At 35.9% G+C, this 21,065-nt stretch overlaps 1 protein-coding gene across 1 annotated transcript in view; it reads right to left on the reverse strand.

Moving 5' to 3' along the window:
• BTK (Bruton tyrosine kinase) overlaps nucleotides 1-21,065 on the reverse strand; it is a 728,232-nt gene that overhangs the window by 262,233 nt on the left and 444,934 nt on the right. Inside the window, exon 13 of the mRNA XM_044057123.1 lies at nucleotides 16,288-16,362. Coding sequence (XP_043913058.1) covers nucleotides 16,288-16,362 — 75 coding nt within the window. The remainder of the gene's footprint in view (nucleotides 1-16,287; nucleotides 16,363-21,065) is intronic.

The raw sequence follows: 21,065 nt of genomic DNA on the forward strand, positions 1-21,065 counted from the left end.
TAGACAGGAGAGAACACTGGGAGCTGACCCGTGGACATGCCTGAATAAAACACTACTTTCCTCTAGACAAGTGAGTAAGAGCTGTTTTTCTCTAAGCAAGTGAGGAAAGTAAGTACAAAAACGGCTTCCTCTAGGTAAAGAGGAAGGTTGAGTGCTGTAGCAATTTGTAGCTTATTTAGTGCAAACAACAAGTTCTGAACAAGTGCTGAGCACGAATAAGCAAATTCAAGTGCTAAAATGAAGAATCTGTACCTGGATCTTGTGGTAGATAGGTTATCTAGTGCTTACCACTCCCACTGATAAGCTAGAAGGCTTCCCTCCAACACAGGAAGGCTTGGGGGGCTCAGAAGCTTACAAGCAGTCCTGGATACAGCAAATCTGTATATGAACTATACTAGTTACAGGAAAGGTGGGAAATGAGTGCAAACACGGGCTTTTACACCAGAAGGTTGAAAGAGATGGAAAAACTGCCCAAACGGCCAATAAACTACAATTTTTGGGCAAGAAATCACTCTTGTGGTAGATAGGCTACCAAGTGCTTACCACTCCCACTGATAAGCTAGAATGCTTCCCTCCAACACAGAAAGGCTTTGGGGGCTCACAAGCTTACAAACAGTCCTGGATACATAAAATCTGTATCTGGACTAGACTAGTTACAGGCAAGATGGAAAACAAGTGCAAATGTGGGATTTTAAACCAGTAAGTTGAAAGAGATGGAAAAACTGCCAAATGGCCAATAAACTACAATTTCTGGGCCAGAAACCAATCTTGTAGTATAGAGGTAACCTAGTGCTTACCATTCCCACTGATAAGCTAGAAGGCTTCCCTCCAACACAGAAAGGCTTTGGGGGCTTAGAAGCTTACAAACAGTCCTGGTTTCAGCAAATCTGTATCTGGACTAAACTAGTTGCAGGAAAGGCAGGGAACAAGCTTAGAATTTTTTTTTTTGGAAACTGAAATTTGAGAAACAGAAGATAATTCAAAATTAAGGACCTAAGTGGCTTGCCCTTCACAAATGTTATCTCTGTATTAGGTAGAATGAGCTAGTGACACTAGACTGGAATAGACAGATGGGACCGGTAGGAGTGTTTGAAGTCAAAATATGATTTCACTGTACTTGGTTGAGTGAGCAAATAAGATAGACCCAGAAGGAGTGTACAAATGCAAATTTACCGAAGGGGGGGGGCAATTCCAAAGCCACCAAGATTAATACCACAACAAGAACAGGGAAGGTGGGTGGGAAACTAACTGCAGAGCCAGAGAGAGACCACATTATTCTATGAAACAATTAAATATAAAAATAAATAAATACAGAGAGAAACAGACCAATGAAACAATTAAATACACAGAAAAATAAAATAAAATGTAGTAGAATCTTTAACACTGCAAGTTTGTACTTAACTCAGCTAATAATGCAGTTGATTGTAGGTATGTAGCAGAAGCCAAACAACTCAGAAATTGAGCAGTAATAAATTCAAAGATATGTTACTAACACCTTATAAATACACAGAAACCCTCTAGGCTAAGAGTTTAACACGGAATATCAATGAAGTGAAACACAATAGCCCCCACTAACTGCAGAGACAGAGATAGACCGCAGTATTCTATGAAACAATTAAATATAAAAATAAATATTTACAGACAGACCCAGACCAATGAGACAATTAAATACACAAAAAGATAAAATAAAATGCAGTAGAATCTTTAACACTGCAAGTTTGTACTTAACTCAGCTAGTAACGCAGTTGATTGTAGGTATGTAGCAGAAGCCAAACAACTCAGAAGCTGAGCAGTAACAAATTCATAGATATGTGACTAACACCTATAAATACACAGAAACCCTCTAAGTTAAGAGTTTAACACTGAATATCAATGAAGTGAAACACAAAAGTCTCCACTAACTGCAGAGACAGAGAGAGAGAGAGCACAGTATTTTATAAAACAATTAAATAGAAAAATAAATAACTACAGAGAGACACAGATCAATGAAATGATTAAATACACAGAAAAATAAAATAAAATGCAGTAGGATCTTTAACACTGCAAGTTTATACTTAACTCAGCTAGTAATGCAGTTGATTTCAGGTATGCAGCAGAAGCCAAACAACTTAGAAATTGAGCAGTAATAAATTCAAAGATATGTGACTAACACGTATAAATACAAAGAAACCCTGTAGGCTAAGAGTTTAACACTGAATATCAATGAAGTGAAACACAATAGCCCCCACTAACTGCCGAGACAGAGAGAGACCACAGTATTCTATGAAACAATTAAATATAAAAATAAATAACTAGAGAGAGACATAGACCAATGAAACAATTAAATGCACAAAAATAAAGTAAAATGCAGTACAATCTTTAACACTGCAAGTTTGTATTTAACACAGATAGTAATGCAGTTGATTGTAGGTATGTAGCAGAAGCCAAACAACTCAGAAATTTAGCAGTAAAAAAGTCAAAGATATGTGACTAATACTTATAAATACACAGAAACCCTCTATGCTAAGTGTTTAACACTGACTATCAATGGAGTGAAACACAATAGCCCCCGCGAACTGCAGGGACAGAGAGAGACCACAGTATTCTATGAAACAATTAAATATAAAAACAAATAACTACAGAGAGACATAGACCAATGAAAATATTAAATACACAGAAAAATAAAATAAAATGGAGTAGAATCTGTAACACTGCAAGTTTGTACTTAACTCAGCTAGTAATGCAGTTGATTATAGGTATGTAGCAGAAGCCAAACAACTCAGAAATTGAGCAGTAATAAATTCAAATATATGTGACTAACACCTATAAATACACAGAAACCTTCAAGGCTAAGAGTTTATTTGAAGTGAAACACAATAGCCCCCACTAACTGCAGAGACAGAGAGAGACCACAATATTCTGTGAAACAATTAAATATAAAAATAAATAACTACAGAGAGACATAGACCAATGAAAATATTAAATACACAGAAAAATAATATAAAATGCAGTAGAATTTTTAACACTGCAAGTGTGTACTTAACTCAGCTAGTAGCACAGATGATTTTAGGTATGTAGCAGAAGCCAAACATCTCAGAAATTAAGCAGTAATAAATTCAAAAATATGTTACTAACACCTATGAATACACAGAAACCCTCTAGGCTAAGAGTTTAACACTGAATATCAATGAAGTGAAACACAATAGCGCCCACTAACTGTAGAGACAGAGATAGACCACAGTATTTTATGAAACAATTAAATATAAAAATAAATAACTACAGAGAGACTCAAACCAATGAAACAATTAAATACACAGAAAAATAAAATAAAATGCAGTAGAAGCTGTAACACTGCAAGTTTGTACTTAACACAGCTAGTAATGCAGTTGATTGTAGGTATGTAGCAGAAGCCAAACAACTCAGAAATTGAGCAGTAATAAATTCAAAGATATGTGACTAACACCTATAAATATCAATGAAGTGAAAAATAAGTTTAGCACTGAATATCAATGAAGTGAAACACAATAGCCCCCAATAACTGCAGAGACAGAGAGAGACCACAGTATTCTATGAAACAATCAAATATAAAAATAAATACCTACAGAGACACAGACCAATGAAACAATTAAATACACAAAAATAAAATAAAATGCAGTACAATCTTTAACACTGCAAGTTTGTACTTAACACAGCTAGTAATGCAGTTGATTGTAAGTATGTAGCAGAAGCCAAACAACTCAGAAATTGAGCAGTAATAAAGTCAAAGATATGTGACTAATACTTATAAAAACACAGGAACCCTCTAGGCTAAGAGTTTAACACTGAATATCAGTGAAGTGAAACACAATAGTCCCCGCTAACTGCAGAGACAGAGAGAGACCACAGTATTCAATGAAACAATTAAATATAAAAGTAAATAACTACAGAGAGACACAGACCAATGAAACAATTAAATACACAGAAAAACTAAATAAAATGCAGTAGAATCTTCAACACTGCAAGTTTGTACTTAACTCAGCTAGTACCGCAGTTGATTATAGGTATGTAGCAGAAGCCAAACAACTCATAAAATGAGCAGTGATGAATTCAAATATATGTGACTAACACCTATAAATACAGAGAAACCCTCTAGGCTAAGAGTTTAACACTGAATATCAATGAAGTGAAACACATTAGCCCCCACTAACTGCAGAGACAAAGAGAGACCACAGTATTCTATGAAACAATTAAATATAAAAGTAAATAACTACAGAGAGACATAGACCAATGAAAATATTAAATGCACAGAAAAATAAAATAACATTCAGTAGAATCTTTAACACTGCAAGTTTGTACTTAACTCAGCTAGTAATGCAGTTGATTGTAGGTATGTAGCAGAAGCCAAACAACTCAGAAATTGAGCAGTAATAAATTCAAAGATATGTGACTAACACCTATAAATATCAATGAAGTGAAACATAAGTTTAGCACTGAATATCAATTAAGTGAAACACAATAGCCCCCAATAACTGCAGAGACAGAGAGAGACCACAGTATTCTATGAAACAATCAAATATAAAAATAAATACCTACAGAGAGACACAGACCAATGAAACAATTAAATACACAAAAATAAAATAAAATGCAGTACAATCTTTAACACTGCAAGTTTGTACTTAACACAGCTAGTAATGCAGTTGATTGTAGGTATGTAGCAGAAGCCAAACAACTCAGAAATTGAGCAGTAATAAAGTCAAAGATATGTGACTAATACTTATAAAAACACAGGAACCCTCTAGGCTAAGAGTTTAACACTGAATATCAATGAAGTGAAACACAATAGTCCCCGCTAACTGCAGAGACAGAGAGAGACCACAGTATTCAATGAAACAATTAAATAGAAAAATAAATAACTACAGGGAGACACAGACCAATGAAACAATTAAATACACAGAAAAACTAAATAAAATGCAGTGGAATCTTCAACACTGCAAGTTTGTACTTAACTCAGCTAGTAATGCAGTTGATTATAGGTATGTAGCAGAAGCCAAACAACTCAGAAATTGAGCAGTAATGAATTCAAATATATGTGACTAACACCTATAAATACACAGAAACCCTCTAGGCTAAGAGTTTAACACTGAATATCAATGAAGTGAAACACATTAGCCCCCACTAACTGCAGAGACAAAGAGAGACCACAGTATTCTATGAAACAATTAAATATAAAAGTAAATAACTACAAAGAGACATAGACCAATGAAAATATTAAATGCACAGAAAAATAAAATAACATTCAGTAGAATCTTTAACACTGCAAGTTTGTACTTAACTCAGCTAGTAATGCAGTTGATTGTAGGTATGTAGCAGAAGCCAAACAACTCAGAAATTGAGCAGTAATAAATTCAAAGATATGTGACTAACACCTATAAATACACAGAAACCCTCTAGGCTAAGAGTTTAACATTGAATATCAGTGAAGTGAAACACAATAGCCCCTACTAACTGCAGAGACAGAGAGAGGCCACAGTATTCTATGAAACAATTAAACAGAAAAATAAATAACTACAAAGAGACACAGACCAATGAAACAATTAAATACATAGAACAATAAAATAAAATGCAGTAGAATCTTTAACACTGCAAGTTTATAGTTATTTCAGCTAGTAATGCAATTGATTGTAGGTATGTAGCAGAAGACCAACAACTCAGAAATTGAGCAGTAATAAATTCAAAGATATGTGACTAACACCTATAAATATCAATGAAGTGAAACATAAGTTTAGCACTGAATATCAATGAAGTGAAACACGATAGCCCCCAATAACTGCAGAGACAGAGAGAGACCACAGTATTCTATGAAACAATCAAATATGAAAATAAATACCTACAGAGAGACACAGACCAATGAAACAATTAAATACACAAAAATAAAATAAAATGCAGTACAATCTTTAACACTGCAAGTTTGTACTTAACACAGCTAGTAATGCAGTTGATTGTAGGTATGTAGCAGAAGCCAAACAACTCAGAAATTGAGCAGTAATAAAGTCAAAGATATGTGACTAATACTTATAAAAACACAGGAACCCTCTAGGCTAAGAGTTTAACACTGAATATCAATGAAGTGAAACACAATAGTCCCCGCTAACTGCAGAGACAGAGAGAGACCACAGTATTCAATGAAACAATTAAATAGAAAAATAAATAACTACAGGGAGACACAGACCAATGAAACAATTAAATACACAGAAAAACTAAATAAAATGCGGTAGAATCTTCAACACTGCAAGTTTGTACTTAACTCAGCTAGTAATGCAGTTGATTATAGGTATGTAGCAGAAGCCAAACAACTCAGAAATTGAGCAGTAATGAATTCAAATATATGTGACTAACACCTATAAATACACAGAAACCCTCTAGGCTAAGAGTTTAACACTGAATATCAATGAAGTGAAACACATTAGCCCCCACTAACTGCAGAGACAAAGAGAGACCACAGTATTCTATGAAACAATTAAATATAAAAGTAAATAACTACAAAGAGACATAGACCAATGAAAATATTAAATGCACAGAAAAATAAAATAACATTCAGTAGAATCTTTAACACTGAAAGTTTGTACTTAACTCAGCTAGTAATGCAGTTGATTGTAGGTATGTAGCATAAGCCAAACAACTCAGAAATTGAGCAGTAATAAATTCAAAGATATGTGACTAACACCTATAAATACATAGAAACCCTCTAGGCTAAGAGTTTAACATTGAATATCAGTGAAGTGAAACAATAGCCCCCACTAACTGCAGAGACAGAGAGAGGCCACAGTATTCTATGAAACAATTAAACAGAAAAATAAATAACTACAAAGAGACACAGACCAATGAAACAATTAAATACATAGAACAATAAAATAAAATGCAGTAGAATCTTTAACACTGCAAGTTTGTAGTTATTTCAGCTAGTAATGCAATTGATTGTAGGTATGTAGCAGAAGACCAACAACTCAGAAATTGAGCAGTAATAAATTCATAGATATGTGACTAACACCTATAAATACACAGAAACCCTCTAAGTTAAGAGTTTAACACTGAATATCAATGAAATGAAACACAATTGCCTCCATTAACTGCAGAGACAGAGAGAGAAAGAGACCACAGTATTCTATGAAAAAATGAAATATAAAAATTAATACCTACAGAGAGACACAGACCAATGAAACAAATACACAGAAAGATAAAATAAAATGCAGTAGAAGCTGTAACACTGCAAGTTTGTACTTAACTCGGCTAGTAATCCAGTTGATTATAGGTATGTAGCAGAAGCCAAGCAACTCAGAAATGGAGCAGTAATAAATTCAAAGATATGTGACCAATACTTATAAATACACAGAAACTGTCTAGGCTAAGAGTTTAGTACTGAATATCAATGAAGTGAAACATAATAGCCCCCACTAACTGCAGAGATAGAGAGAGAACAAAGTATTCTACGAAACAATTAAATATAAAAATAAATAACTACAGAGAGACACAGACCAATGAAACAATTAAATACACAAAAATAAAATAAAATGCAGTACAATCTTTAACACTGCAAGTTTGTACTTAGCATAGCTAGTAATGCAGTTGATTGTAGGTATGTAGCAGAAGCCAAACAAGTCAGAAATTAAGCAGTAAACCAAGGAGTTGACAACAAAAAAAAAAAAAGTCAGTGAAAAATACAGGCGTGTAGATATCTGTGTAGTAGCATACCAAAATAAATTAATTTTGTATACTAAAACTAATCTGGCTTTTCCCAGTTAGGGGTCACCACAGCAGAACGCCTGTCTGCTAATGATTGGCAGTGGATTTTTATGGTGTCGAGGTGCCAGCCCGACGCCCAACCTTCAAAGAAGGCACACCTATTCACACACACATCTACCTGCATGTCTTTAAATGTCACTCAACCACAGGTAGGACATGCAGACTCCACAAGAAGGTGCTCCAGCTGAGAATCGAACCGGAGAACCTCTTGCTGTGATGCAACAATGGTAACCACTGCACTACTGCAGTATTCGGTAAAATTCAAATGAATTGAAAAAAAAAATTATTATTAAACCGTCATGTTGTAATGACATCTCCAGGATAATCTGGAAGTGTTTGCACCAGGTAACCTACCTCAAAAGATTTTCATGTGGTTATAAATGGGATAAACAGAGGTCAGTTGCTGGATAACATGGGTATCATGGACAGCAGTAAGGTTTTGACATGTATACTTAAGTTAAGAATTTGCTGCTTGTGACATACTCTGCAAAATAATCATATTATCTCCTGACTGACAGATGCATATCTACAGTACCTGCTTATATAATAAAAACAATAACACCCTTATGCTTATGTCATGAACTCTAAAACTTTAAGAATTCAGTTGCAGTTAGAGCAGTAGTATTCACTGTTTTGTGATAATATGGTGATACTTTGGTAATACTCTTATCTCACAGCTTCAGAATCTCGGGTTCAGAGCTGACTTCCAGTCACTGCAAAATGAATTTTGAATATTCTTCCTGTGTGTAAGGGTTTTTCTAGGTACTGTAATTTCCTCCTTAAAACATGCTGGTTAATCAGCTACATTAAATCAGCAAGAAACATAGTATGCATTCAAACATGCTACAATTGCACCTGGAAACAATACACAAATAAAACTGACAAGGGAAAAGGCTGACTTTCACAAAAGTATAGACAAAAGCATTTTTGCAGATCCCTTACCTTCCATTTCTGGGACTGTACCCACCTGCAAGTTTAAATTTACTAACTCAGATTAGCAAGCATTTATGGTAAATGGAGAGCTCCTTACCCCAAAGTTAATCACTTGTTAATTTGTAGTGACAATATAGGTCACTAAAACTGGTTTAACTATTTGCAGTTGGTTTGTTCCATTTCACACACACACACACACACACACACACACACACATATATATATATATATATATATATATATATATATATATATGTACATATATGTTATATAAAATATAATGAAATATTTCTTTTCCTTCTGGTGACAATTGTTCTGTCATCGCCATTTGTTTGACGGATTAGATGATTGATGGTCCCAGTGTGAGATCAAAATAATAGCTGGGAAGAGATATATATATATATATATATATCTATATATATATATATATATATATATATATATATATATATATATGGTTCTACCTGACTTTGTCGACATACCACATAATCGACAATCACTTAACCGACACGAGAACACTGACAATCCACATCACCGACAGCTTAAATAACCGACTATGAAAACGCCGACATTCAAGTGCTAATAGCGCCTCTCGCTCCTACCATGTTCCAGGTAATGTAAATAGTTGTCTGTCATCAGCATAGTGTTATTTTCCTGTGAGTCTACTGTATGATTCATGCTGATGACAGACAACTATTTACATTACCTGGAACATGGTAGGAGCGAGAGGCGCTATTAGCACTTGAATGTCGGCGTTTTCATAGTCGGTTATTTAAGCTGTCGGTGATGTGGATTGTCAGTGTTCTCGTGTCAGTTAAGTGATTGTCGATAATGTGGTATGTTGACAAAGTCAGGTAGAACCATATATATATATATATATATATATATATATATATATATATATATGCTATTTCCACACCATTGTAAGATCTTGGAGATGGTATAAGTAGCAGGCGTATAGGGGGTGGGGGGAGCAAGGGGTTTACCCCTACAAAAAAGTGTTTGTGATTCTTGGTGCATGCATATTTCATTATTAGTATTTTGAGTTGCAATTATTTTCTGACAAATTTGATGTTACAGTCTTTTGCGGCACCAATTATCATACCTTTAGATCTATCGGAATCATACTCTTAACCTGTTACCACAAGAAATCTGGACAAAGTCAAAAATAATGGGGATACAAAGACCCAAAAACAGGGACAAATGTTAAAAATTGATCTTACAAACTTAGAAAGTTGTTAGAGTTAAAGGGTTTCCTTCCTCGTGCATTTTCTAAAGAATATGAATTCTAAAACTCAAATGTATGTCATTATTTATTGACTTCAACCCACAGTGATTTGCCAGAAAACCACAAACTTTATGAGATAAAGGTCAAAAGCAGGAGGCAAAAATCTGGACATTCTGTGAAAATCTGGACAGTTGAGAGGTATGATTGAGATATATAAATACACACACATATATATATATATATATATATATATGTGTGTGTGTGTGTGTGTGTGTGTGTGTGTTTATGTGTTTATGTTATGCATGTGTGTGTGTGTGTGTGTGTGTGTGTGTGTGTGTGTGTGTGTGTGGGTGTGTGTTTAACTTGGAGAACACAAAAGCAAGAATGAATACAGACAGACATATCAGACCTTTACTGTTTGTCACTGAAGAGGTGACAGAACATCAAACCTAAAAGATCGCTAGCATCCTGACATGGCAGCTAGACACCACTTTCTCTGAATTTGCTTCCTGCAAACAAAACATTTGTGTTTGTGACCTTAGGATTGTTGCTGTTTGGAATGGTGACCTCTGAAGGTTTTAGATGTTTTGGGTTTGAAAAATAAGACATGATTGTCATACCTTTCAATTGTCCAGTTTTTGCAGAATATCCAGATTTTTGCCTCATATTTTTTATTTGTTCCTCATAATATCTGTGGGTTTCTGACAAATCACTGAGGATTGAATCACCATTTAAATTTAGAAAATGCATACTAACACAAAACCTATTATTCTAGTAACTTTCTAAGATTATAAGAACAATATTTAAAATCTGCCCGTATTTTTGGTCCTTTGTCCCCCATTATTTTCGGTTTTGTCCATGTTTCCTGCACTAAGAGGTTGAGAGGTATGGTGACTGCTTATACTGTACTCTTTGTACATTTACTCTTGACATACTCAGTCTTGCAATGGTTTCAAAAAATTCCTTTTTGGCATTTTGGAAATAATGCCTTATAATGAAAGAGGAGGATCTTGGGGGACAAATATTTAGAATTTAGGGAGATGATTTGGCATTCCAGATTAAATGCCACTAACTACCCATGTTTAAATGAACTGATTTCTAGTCTCCCAGCTTTAAAAATGAAAGAAGAGTGTTCATGGCATTATCTTTAGAATGCAGCTATTACAACTTTAATATGTGCATGTTTTATACTTTGAGCCACATTTACAAGACTTGTCCTGACTTTTTATTTTTAAATAAACATTGTTTATTTTAAAATATTGTTAAAAACATTGTTTATAATATTTGTATATTTTTTTCAGAGAGTCTATAGATTTGCCTTTGAGGTAGTACCGTAAATCTGTCTTTTTAAATGAAAAGTTTGTAATATGAATGGTCTTTGAAAGAATGTAATTAATCTAAATTTGGTATGGCCCACTAAACAATTACACCTATGTGTATATAAGACAAGTTGTATCTTGGGTAAATGGTTCTGATGAAGTCCTTTACACAGCTAAATAAGGACAAAAGAGCTTAACCTATGTATCTGATTTTTGTTTGTTATATTAACATTTTTATACTTGCTGCATTGGTTATTTAAATGTCTTCTTTATTTTGGAGCTGACTACAGAGGTATTTGCACTGAAGGAGTACTATGTGAGCTGTTTTCTGGCAGTTTTAAACTTTTTTTTTTTGCTGGACTGTATGGCTTAAAAAAACATCTAGAACTATTAAATAAAATGAAAATAAAACTCAAACAGTCAGCCAGAAGATAACATTATCATTAAAATGGGTACAAACCTAAATAAAAATAAACGAGTAAGATTAAGATACCTAAAATACAAGTATTTAGTATAACTGTATATAACTTCAAACCTAAATAATCATCACAGCTCTACTAAATCATAAGGAAACAACTAACCCAACACCTACTAAGCATATTAACAACTGAGTTAAAACTAGAAAAGAAAAGCCCCCAGAAGATAACGGATTCCTTAAAAAATGGTGAAAATGACCTAATATTGTATTCAGTTCACAGATTATACATGAGCACTCTATCACAAAAGAAATTAATGGAAACAATAACTGAAAAAAGTAAAAGCAAACAGATAAATAACTGGAATATATGCAGTATGGTTACTGTGAAATCTGAAATATCTTATAGCGCAAAAATAGTGAACCAACATTTATGGCCTGTTCACTTCTTGAATAGGACACAAGTTTCCAAATATGATAGTGTGAAATAATTCATGCATCACATGCAAGACCTCTATATGTACTATTCTCACATATAAATACACATACACACATATATAGGTAGGTATTAATGCATACACAGACAATTTATATGTATTTTTAATATACAAGAAGAGATGATGGAGTTGCCAATGGAACTTGAACTGTCAGAACCATAGTTGGGATTTCATATATGGATAAGATTTAGGCCTGTACTACTGACACAGATGGATGAAGTCCTGACTATGGCCCAGGCAACCCAAGCTCGATTAGCAGCTTGGGTACTTGACAGTGCAGGCATGAGTGGATGGGTATGCCCATTCTTGAGGGCAGGGTGGGGGGGGGTTGAAGCTGGCTACATACTGCATTGGTTGTCTTGGAGGAGGGGCTAGCATTTGCATTTAGCCCAGGAGTATATATTAAGTAACCTAATCACTGGTGGTGCTGGTGACCTTTTTTACTAGGTGTGCAGGAGCTTGCAGCCACAGGAGGAGGTACTCTGAGCCTTTGTGGTGAGGTGGTTTGCTCGTATCTTGTCACTGGGTAGGGTTGGACTAGGCTAATACTAATTCCCTCATTTACTGGGATGCTGGTGAGGGCACAGACTCCCTGATGTCTGTCTGCATGATGGCACCTCCAGATGGCTCTCACCCTAGTGGATCTAGAGGTGATTATACATCACTGAGGAATTAATGGGCTTGACTCCAGTAGGGGAAGAAGCTTGAAGGTTAGCAGCTGGATGGGAAAAAAAAAGAATTAGAAAAATATATATGATAATATTTAACACATTAAAGAAGTATGTTGTATATGATAAGGTTTTAAGGACAGTATGGGGAAAAATTATGAACAATGCAATTCAGACTTACAATGTTTACATCTTCTTTGACTACCAATCCTCCTTCCCAGACTTCCTACTAATCAGTATGCTCCTCCAGAGGTTTGAACTTTATCAGCCATTTGTTCTCCAATCAGGCAGGTGTAAGGAGTCAGGGATGGTGACATCATCTATTGTGGGGAGTGGGATTTTGTATTTAGCCTTCACATCTACACTGAATCTATTATTTCCACATTAATCCCATCTGGGGATGGATATACCATGACATCACAAATGCCATCCTGGTTTGCATTGCAGTGCACTCTCAGTGCAAATGTAGGTCACAGTTCTCTCACACTGGACCCACTGCAGACCATTTTCCTCTAATCTGGTGTGAAGATTGGGGAAATATGGGTGAAGGCTGCCAGCCTAGTCAAATAGAATTTGGTACATAATTCTATTATATTTATATATAAATGTAAAATACAGGTTTGTGTTCTTAAATGAAAGAAAACACTGTAAAATGTGAACTTCAAGATTGTTGCAACATTGCCATCTGCTGTAAGGAAAATCAAGCCAAGCATTTCAAATGTTCTTTGAAGTTACAATTATCTAAAAAGTAGCGCTGAAGTGGATAGCTGAACACATTCTTTCTATTGTCTTAACTTAAGGAATAATTGTTAGAGTATACATGTGAAATGTCTTTTATTGTTGTAGTTTCCAGTGCAGGTGTTAGATTGTTAAATAATGCAGCCTGTTGGCCTGGGAACTCCAGACTAAGTGTCAAAATTATGTAATGTGAATACTGGGAAAACGTAAGTGTCAAAATGATGTAATATGGGAGGGCCTTAGCAGAGCTGTTTGTTAGTGTTTTAAAAACTATTGTTCAGTGAGACTGAAAGCATTTGTCTTGGTCCATCAACTCTAGCACTGCTTATGCTCTTTATGTATGTAAGTAGGATTATAGCACTCTGTTTTCTCTTAAGATTTGCTAAAGATTAGAAAGTTAGATTAAGTGTTTTTCTTTGACATCAGACCTGTCCTACTGTATTATTTTAAGTTTCTGTGTGATCTCTGAACTCTTAGATATCTCTGTGGTATAGTAATATTGTCTTGTGTTTTTAATTATTTATTATTAAATATTTTAAAACCTTTACCTGTGGCTGGTTTGTGTAGAGATAGTAGGTTCTAGAGTACATTTCATATTTATAGAGCTTATTGTAATAGGCCACTCTAATAAGCCTTAGACTGAATAGTCACATTACCAATTGGATAATAATATTGCACAGTAATAATTGGACACCCTTTTAAAGGCCTTTGGGTAGCTCATAATTGTTAGCTGGTGGCGGCAGAAATTACTACCGCATGGTCTGGGTAAAAGGGCACAGCTAGAGAATCTGTGTTAGCCTTTCCCAGGAGTGTCTGTGAAGTTGTATAAATACTTATCTCAAAGTGTGTGTGTGTGTGTCAGCTACCTGGGCAGGGACACGAAGCACTGGTTTGACAGAGGGGGTATTGGAGATTAGCTTGCCAGCTAGGCTGAGATCTGGACCCTATAGCTGTGCCAGTGGGGAGTCTTATTGGGGACCTGGGGAGCAAGGGAGCAATCAGCCCCAGACTGACTGTGATCTCTGTGCTAACTTAAGGGAAATTGTACTTTACTGTGTGTATTAGTTATCCTTTCCTCTTATATGAGACAACCTCCCTGGTGTTAGTGGTGAGGATTGAGTCTCCTTGATTGCTGGGCCAGGACACGGTCGTCACAGGTGGTATGACAACTTTAGCCACTTCCCTCCCAGCTTTGATGCCTGTGCCATTAGCCAAATGTTTCAGTACGGCATAATAAGGACTTTGTCCCCCTTTGCCAGAAAGGTTTCTAACACATATATATTTTGTTGTAAAAAATGATATATTTAAAAGTTAAAATAATAATTAATAAAGAGAAGGATTTTAGAATAATAGCAAAATGTTGTAGTAGCAAAAGAAATATTAGGATGCTTGCATAGCATTATAAAGTCACTAAGTCAGGAGGTAATTCCATTATAAACATTTCTGTCAGTCACTAAATGACAGTACTTGGGAAATATCTAAACACCATATGAGAAAAAAGAAGAGGAGGAAGAAGAGGTAATAAAACTGTTATCAAGTACAACTATTGCAAATTAGGTTGTTACCATCTGTGCACTGAAGAATGAGATATTTAAATGTTGTCTTTCTGTCTGTCTATGTATGGATGAACATCTACGGGAAATAACTAAGTTTAGAATAAACGGTGGGAAAATGTGGGTGTATCATGGCTTGACACTGGTAGAAGAAAACTGAAGCAGAATACACAAGAAGGAAGATTAGGGAGAATTTGGTTACATAGTGCAACAATTTCAGTGTTAGAGTGAAGAACAATAGTACGTTAGAAAAGCCTTTGACAAGAATTAGGAATATGAGAAACAAGAAATTTGGACCAGCATAAAGTCATAATAATCCAGATCACTGAAATCTTACGAAATATCAAATGTCTGCTGTCTTTTACGCAATAAATTGCTAATGAAGTAACCATGTTGTTGTTGTGTCTTTTGGCTTTTAGGGGTCGCCACAGCGGAAACTCCAGTCCGCTAATGATTGGCAGTAGATTTTTACGTGCAGCGTTGCCAGCCCTGACGCACAACCTTCAACGAAGGTACGCCCATTCACACATGTCTCCAGACAGAAGACGCTCTAGCTGAAAATCGAATGGGACAACGTCTTACTGTGAGGCAACAGCACTACCGCAGTACCACCACCGCAGTTGTAACCATGTATAAGTTTTATTCTTTTCTTTAATATTGCTTTATGTTAGTGAGTGCAACCATGGTATGAAATGTATTAAGCAAGCTGTGATGCTGTTTCTTTTAAGGAAGAACATTTTAAATTCAGCATTTTTTTATTCCTTAGTATTTTATTTGCTATTTTCAGAGGTGCTTCTGGGGTTATACAACTGACTGGGAGTCACTGATGACTCTTCAGTGAGTTTGTTTTATTAAACCATACAGATGGTCCACTGTCTTCAAATTGCTGGACAGTTTTCCGTAGCATAAAATGATCAATGCAGTGCATCATATGGTAAGAAATATTGTATTCTGATTGGCTAGTTGAGGGACTTGCCTTTGCTTTGCTCTACATGCTGATTCTGTAATATGGCATCATTATTAATACTGCTGTGGTTAAGAGTTGGGAGGTAGAGTTTTTTTTAAACCATGACATACAATAAATAAATAATAGAACATATAGAAAAGACTGTAAATCTGTTATTTTTCTCAAAAATGCACATTACTTTCATTAAGGTATTGTATGTTACACTACTTACCATATCCCAATCCAGCTGTTGATGGAGCTTTTTGACCTGTTGCTGAGACAGGGTGCCTCAGCCTTGTTACAAGGCCTAAAATTAAGACAGACAGAGGGTTATGGTTATATCAGATCAACACCCACTCTACTCACCAGATGACTTAGGATATAAAAAATGATAACCATAATGCCAGTTTGTTCAGCATTTTGACAGTGTTTGGGAAGTAACAATGCTTTACCTACCTATTTGTCTTGTTTGCTTTTGAGTATTAAATGGCTGCAGTAAAAGTCAATGAAGAGTTTTGGTCATTATATGTCTATGATTAACAACAAGCCCTGTTGTTATGATAGCAGTCATTTTTTTCTGTGAACTTTCATGATATTATGAGCGTCTTCATAAAAGAGAATAGCATTCGTACCTGAATTCACAGTAGCAAAGGTTCAGGGTTTTACACATGAGACAATGCAACAGTCAGACTGTATTTTATTTTGTCGCAGACTCGTGCAGCAGAGCAATGATATTTCACGTTCAAATAGTGCTCATCTGGCTTCTTTTTCAAGCAGTCGCATATAACAGAAGTGTGAACCCCACCTTCAGTATCTTCATTGCTTCAAAACCAATATTCATCTGAATGTGTTTTCTACTTGTGAATATATTTTTCAGTTATGTTAGCCTAATATCCACTAGGTACAAATCACAAAATCTTAACCATTTTCTTATTTATATTATTGTTTTAATTATTAGGATGAACACAAGTCAAAATGGTCTGTCAGTTGCATGTGCAATGTTCTGAAGCTTTACAAATGCTGTTTCTTGTTTTAGAACAATTCTAAGGTGTGGTTTGATTAGGTCAGATTTGATTGAGCATGCCTGTTATGAAATAGTTTAGCAGATGACCAAACTGTAATAAAACTAGGCATTATTCTACACTACAGAAGAATTAAAACTTTCACTTCCACATCCAGCACTTTGCTTGACATGTCTTTTTTCATTGCATACTTAAATGTCAACATCTACCTCTTTGATAGGACATTTGTAGCAGGATACCTCAAGACGTTGTGGCATAAGTAATTCATTTTCAATTAATGAAACAATGAAACTCCTCTAATATGAATTCTGTGCTATTATCTATAATAATGTTTTCTGGTAAACTCTAAGTGATAGTCTTCTCAATTTATTAAATGCAGCTTGTGACATAGTCTCAAACATATTAAATGCTTCCAATCATTTGTTGCATGCATCTGTCACAATCATGGACATGCTGCTCATGAATAGACCTGCAGAATCTCTATGCAGCATTTTCCATCATCATCAGTTCATAGGTGAATAGTAGCCTAATGACTCTAAAGGGCCTTTTAAAGCCTAGCCATGCTTCCCAGCTGTATTTAAGAGGTTATGATACCACTCATTTTATAGGAAGTATAACTTGTGTATGGTTGGTCAAGCATTTGCAAGTTTCTTTTTCTAATATGGATATAGGTGGCAGACCAGGAGTAAATTTACACTTACCTATCCACTGATCCAAGTTGTATATGAATAAGTGTTGGGAAGAACTCTGTTTCACATGTATATGATGCTTCAGAAAAAAGGTAGTTTCTGAGACACATTCCTGTCCCTCCGGCGTGTTTTATTTATATTGCAGATGAGGTTCAGATCCTTAAATCAGGTGTTTCTGATGCTATTTGTTTTATGAATGTGCAATAGGTCCATAAGGGTTGGGACAGAGGCTGATTTGAAGGCCAGGCATAGACTGCATCTCAGCAGTCTGTAAGAGACCAAGTACAAGGATAAGGATTTGAGACCGTCTGCATAAGACATGTTTTCTACGCCATATATTCCTTTTTGTGAGGAACCTCTGAGCACACTCCAGTTGTTGCATGTGTCAAGTGCATACTGAAGGGTATACTCGACTCTGTGATTGGTCTGATGAGGACTGAGTACAACAGAACAATGTAGTAGAGATAAACAGACCTTCAGTAAATCTAGTCAACTTCACCAATAATTTGTAATAGTAAACAAGCATCTCTGGAACCATGGTAGTTGGGTGCATAATAAAATATTAATTGAAATTGTACAGACAAGATAGTTTTAAAAGCACACAAGTTAAAACTTTCACCCAGGGGCTTCCTCAGGCATCAATGCTAAGATAAAAATAACTGCAGTTTAAATACTAACTTAAAATCACATGATCAAACAATTAAGACAATTTAACAATTAAATTCATACTTCTGTGTACGAATTGTTTTGCCCCTTTAAAACCCATATTGAAAAAGAAGCAAAATTGTGTATGAATGTAATTGTTTAATTGTCTTAATGGTTAGATCCTGTGATTTTAAGTTAGTATTTAAACTGCAGTTATTTTTGTTTTAACACTGATGTCTGAGTAAGCCTCCTGGGAGAAAGTTTTAAATTGCATGCTTTTAAAACTATCTTGTCTGTATGATTTGAATTAAATTTGTATTGTGTGCCAAACCACCATGCTTCCAGAGACTCGTTTACTATTACAACAGAACAGTGACATATTTGGAACTAGGTACTGTACTCTTGCTTATAAGTTGCACAATGTAGAAGAATTTCCTTTCTAAAGTAGACACATGATGTCAAAGGTCAAGTCACTATCTGTATGCATTTACAAATCCCTGACCACGGGACCAACTCTTAGGGATGTATTGTCACTGCAGTAACTTCCAGGTGACTGTCTTTCTAAAAGATATTATTATGCATTTTTTGGCATTAAGTTTTAGACCATGACTCTGGCACAAGTTATTAGTCTGTATCATGCTGGGTCTAGGACCAATGTGAAACGGCCGGGCATACTTATGCAAAAGTGCTTTTCACTGAAGAAGCACTTTCGCGTAAGTATGTCTGTTGCGGAGATCACACTACAGTGGGGATAAGGGAAAATTCCCTTTCCTCCACTGTGGTGTGACCTTGGATTGAGAATATAAAAATAGGGGTGTGTGGGGGGTGCAGGGGGGGTTGCCCCCCTGCAAAAACGTAAATGTAATGTTTTTTTTTAACACAATTTAACGAAAGCGCTTTTTCGGTGAAAGCGCTTTCATTGAAGTGTGTTTGGTGATAGTGGATTCAGACTGTTGAACTTTCATTCAACGTCCTAGATCCATCATGCTGTCTTGAAGGATGTTTGCATCTTGGGGGACTCTGTGACTGTGTCTAGTTTTCAATCTTCTGCAAACTTTGTCAGCCAGAAGCCATTGACCTTGACTTCATAGATTAGATACTAAAAAGAAGTGGCCCTATCACTGAGCCCTGGTTGACTTCACTAGTGATGGACCTTCTTGAGGAGATAGATTCTCCTATCCTGATTTCCTGTGTCCTAGCTATGAGCCAGCTGGCTGTCCAGCAGGTGACATAGGGGTTTAGACTTAGATTCGTGAGCTTGTTTACAGTGACTGGGTGGGGACATTATGTTGAATGCTTTGGCCAGGTCGAGGTAGGCAGTATACAGGATTTTTCCCTCATCCATTCTTTCATGACCTGTTCAAAAAAATCCACCAGGGTGAGTAGGCATGACCTGCCTTTGACAGATCCAGACTGGGTTGGCTCCAATGTCTGAAGGTTTCCTATATCATTGTTTATCATGTCCCTAATTATTCTTTCTATGGCCTTGCATATGAAACTAGTCAGGCTTATGAGTTAGTAGTTTTCCAGGCCTGTGGATGGCCCACCCTTGAACAGAGGGTTAACAGCTGCAGTCCTCCATCTGCATGGCTCAAAGCCTGTTTCAAGGCTAATACTGAGTAATGCTTCTAGTGAGACCAACAGGTCATGTTTCATACTATTAAGGACACAACCTGCGATGCTATCAGGTCCCACTAATGCTGTGTTTTTGGCTTTGGAGAGTGCATTGAGGACTTGTTCCTTAGTGATGGTTGCGGGAGCTATGGTTGGATGTATGTCTTGCCAGGTGTGTGTGGGGGCAAAGTGGAGTACATTTGAAACTGAATTTATTGGACAGTAGATTTGCTATATCCTCTGGCTCATGATAGGTAGCTCTATTTACAATTAGTTTGGCACATTGTTGTGTGTTGTCTTTGAGGTTTCAGACATAACTGAAGAATGCCTTATGATTGTTCTTAACCTAGGAGGCTATGTTTCCCAAAAAAAAATTTACTTTGGTAGACTTAATTAGTCCAGAGTTGTTTATTTAGTTTGAAGAAGCTATTAACCTGCTGGATAATGCACTTTCTGTTTTGGCAATGATTTTCTTCCTTTTATCATACGTTAATGCTGAAATTTTACTAGGATGGTTTGTTTTCAGAGTTAGTCCATCACTTATTTTCGATAGGTGCTGCTGCCTTTATGCAGCTATATACATGATTATAGAGTTTTTGTGAATGATTCCTCATAGGCAGTGGTGCTCCCTTGGTTTGGGGAGGGGCTTGAAATTTTGCCAGGGTGTCACTTAAAAGTAAAAAGTTAGCCTTGGAATAATTCCTAAAAGTGCAAGGTTTACCCTGTGTCACAAATTTTATTTTTATTTCGAAACTAACAACTTTGTGGCCTGACATGACCAGTGAGGACATTGTAGTCAGGGGAGTGCAACATTTCCCCATGCTGTTGAGGACCAAGTCAAGGATGATTCAACCATAGTAGATGTATGGACTAGATGGTCCAGGGCATTCATGTTGAAAAAGTCCAGGAAACTCTGAATCTGCAAGTTTGAGGTTATATATGTAGTTGGGTAGTTGAAGTCACCCATAATTATGGTGCAGGGTTGAATGGAGAGTGACTCAAGTTTATTTAAGTAGGTGATATGTGTTTTTGGATCACAT

The sequence above is a fragment of the Protopterus annectens genome, chromosome 15.part0 (genome assembly GCF_019279795.1).
Source record: "Protopterus annectens isolate FY-2018-M chromosome 15.part0, PAN1.0, whole genome shotgun sequence".
Classification (NCBI taxonomy): domain Eukaryota; kingdom Metazoa; phylum Chordata; order Ceratodontiformes; family Protopteridae; genus Protopterus; species Protopterus annectens.